General features: G+C 38.8%; 1 protein-coding gene across 3 annotated transcripts in view; it reads left to right on the forward strand.

The window, feature by feature from the left end:
* Positions 1 to 1,704, forward strand: part of LOC107704523 (vasoactive intestinal polypeptide receptor 1-like) — a 36,657-nt gene that overhangs the window by 18,247 nt on the left and 16,706 nt on the right. For 2 of the 3 annotated variants that reach the window (XM_016507461.1, XM_016507463.1), the window contains one exon: positions 109 to 216. The exons of the other annotated variant lie outside the window; for it this stretch is intronic. In XM_016507461.1, the coding sequence (XP_016362947.1) occupies positions 109 to 216 (108 nt within the window). The remainder of the gene's footprint in view (positions 1 to 108; positions 217 to 1,704) is intronic. 3 annotated transcript variants of the gene reach the window in all.

A 1,704-nucleotide genomic window follows, 5' to 3' on the forward strand; every position in this document is an offset into this window, starting at 1 on the left:
AGGACCGAACTCGCCTACCCCTGGTCTAGTTAATAGTGAGAACTGGACCTTAAAATAAAGTGTGACCGATGTGTCTGTTTATTAGTTATTTGTTTTTGTTTATCTCAGGATGTCGTACCGAGTGGGATGATTTTTGGTGCTGGTACAGGGCAGAGGTCGGACAGGTTGTCAATGTCTCCTGTTACGAAGTGTCTCAGTTCTTCGCGATTAATCATGGTAAGCTACTGCTATCCCATGCAGCTTTTTTAATATCTTTGTTTTTTTTACTGTGGCTGTTATCAAATAGCAGTGTGAACAAAGCTCTTTTTTAAGACTAAATCAATCGGCTGAATTAAATGACGTGGATTAGACGAGTTGGTGGATTCTCACAGTGGTGGTCCAGTAGCTTTTTGTCTGTGCAAACCAATACAGACAATATTACGAGTACCCTAAGAAGCTGTCATCATGTAATTTTAAACCACTGCCAAAAATCACACACATTCATCTTTTACAGCACATTCCATGCCAGACCATACCCTTTGGTTGGTCTCTTGTGCACTCAGGCACAGCGATTGGAGATGCAAACTGCTTAACAGTCTTTTCTGACGCACCAGCCCAGGGCAATAAAAGTGACAAGGCAAACACGCACAGAGAAACATCATGAGTGCTCTGCAAATGCATAGCTAGATCTCTGAATATCCGGATATCATAAACTCTGTTAATAGTTGCTAAGGGACACTGAGTGTATTTGTTTTCACAGGTTGAGTAAATATTACAGTTATTTCTCAATGTTTTTCTAACATGTGAGCTAGCAAATTGTACTCATGATAGATTTTAAGTGTTGTCTACAGGAAATTGGTAGCAAATTTTACAGACTACTATATGTTACATGTCAGAGGTCCTAATCTGTCTCAAGATGACAGTTTTTAAGCTATTTTACCATCTTGAATGCAAAACTGCCATACGACTTGACATAGTCACCACCATTCTAGATGTTGGATGGGTTATTTTAGTTATGAGGAGCAGGATTTGGGGCCAATGAGATTTAATGCTGGGCAGAGCAACCCAGAGGACAATAAAGTTTGCATTCTTAACTTTATTGTGTTGCATTAAAAAGTGAAAGGACCATGGCATTTATTTAAAGTGCATTTTTATATTTGTCTAATGGAAAATCATAGTTTTGTTAATTTTTTCACTTCAGTTTTGTCCACTCCCCATAGAAAAAAATAACAAGAAACACTTTTGTTTAAATACGTAGTATTTTGAGAGTGTTAAAGTGCCCCTATTATGCCTTTTCGAATATTACCTTTCATGCAGCATGTCATGTAGCTGTATGTGAACATAAACTATCTGCAAAGTTGTGAAGCCGACAGTGCACGATAAATAAAGTTATTGTCTATAAAAAAAAAGAGTCAGCTCGCAATCGCCTAAACGAGTCGACAGGAATTCGAATCTTATTCTGTTACGGCTCTATGTCACGAAGTAACACATTTGCATAATGTCTGCCCACATTCTACGTCACCAACTTGCCCGCCCACAAACAGTAAAATTTCCGTGTGGTTAACATCATGTCTAGAAGATACTGTATCCTACGCTGTGAGAGTAAATTTGTTTGTCACATCTTATAATTACCACAAACTTGTTAACACGACACTTACCACTGAGAAACATCCTGCTCCAGTCGTGCTTGCGAATCAGTCTCTTGTCGATCAGCCAGTTCAACCG

The sequence above is a fragment of the Sinocyclocheilus anshuiensis genome, unplaced genomic scaffold, assembly GCF_001515605.1.
Source record: "Sinocyclocheilus anshuiensis isolate Anshui unplaced genomic scaffold, SAMN03320099.WGS_v1.1 scaffold1538, whole genome shotgun sequence".
NCBI lineage: Eukaryota > Metazoa > Chordata > Actinopteri > Cypriniformes > Cyprinidae > Sinocyclocheilus > Sinocyclocheilus anshuiensis.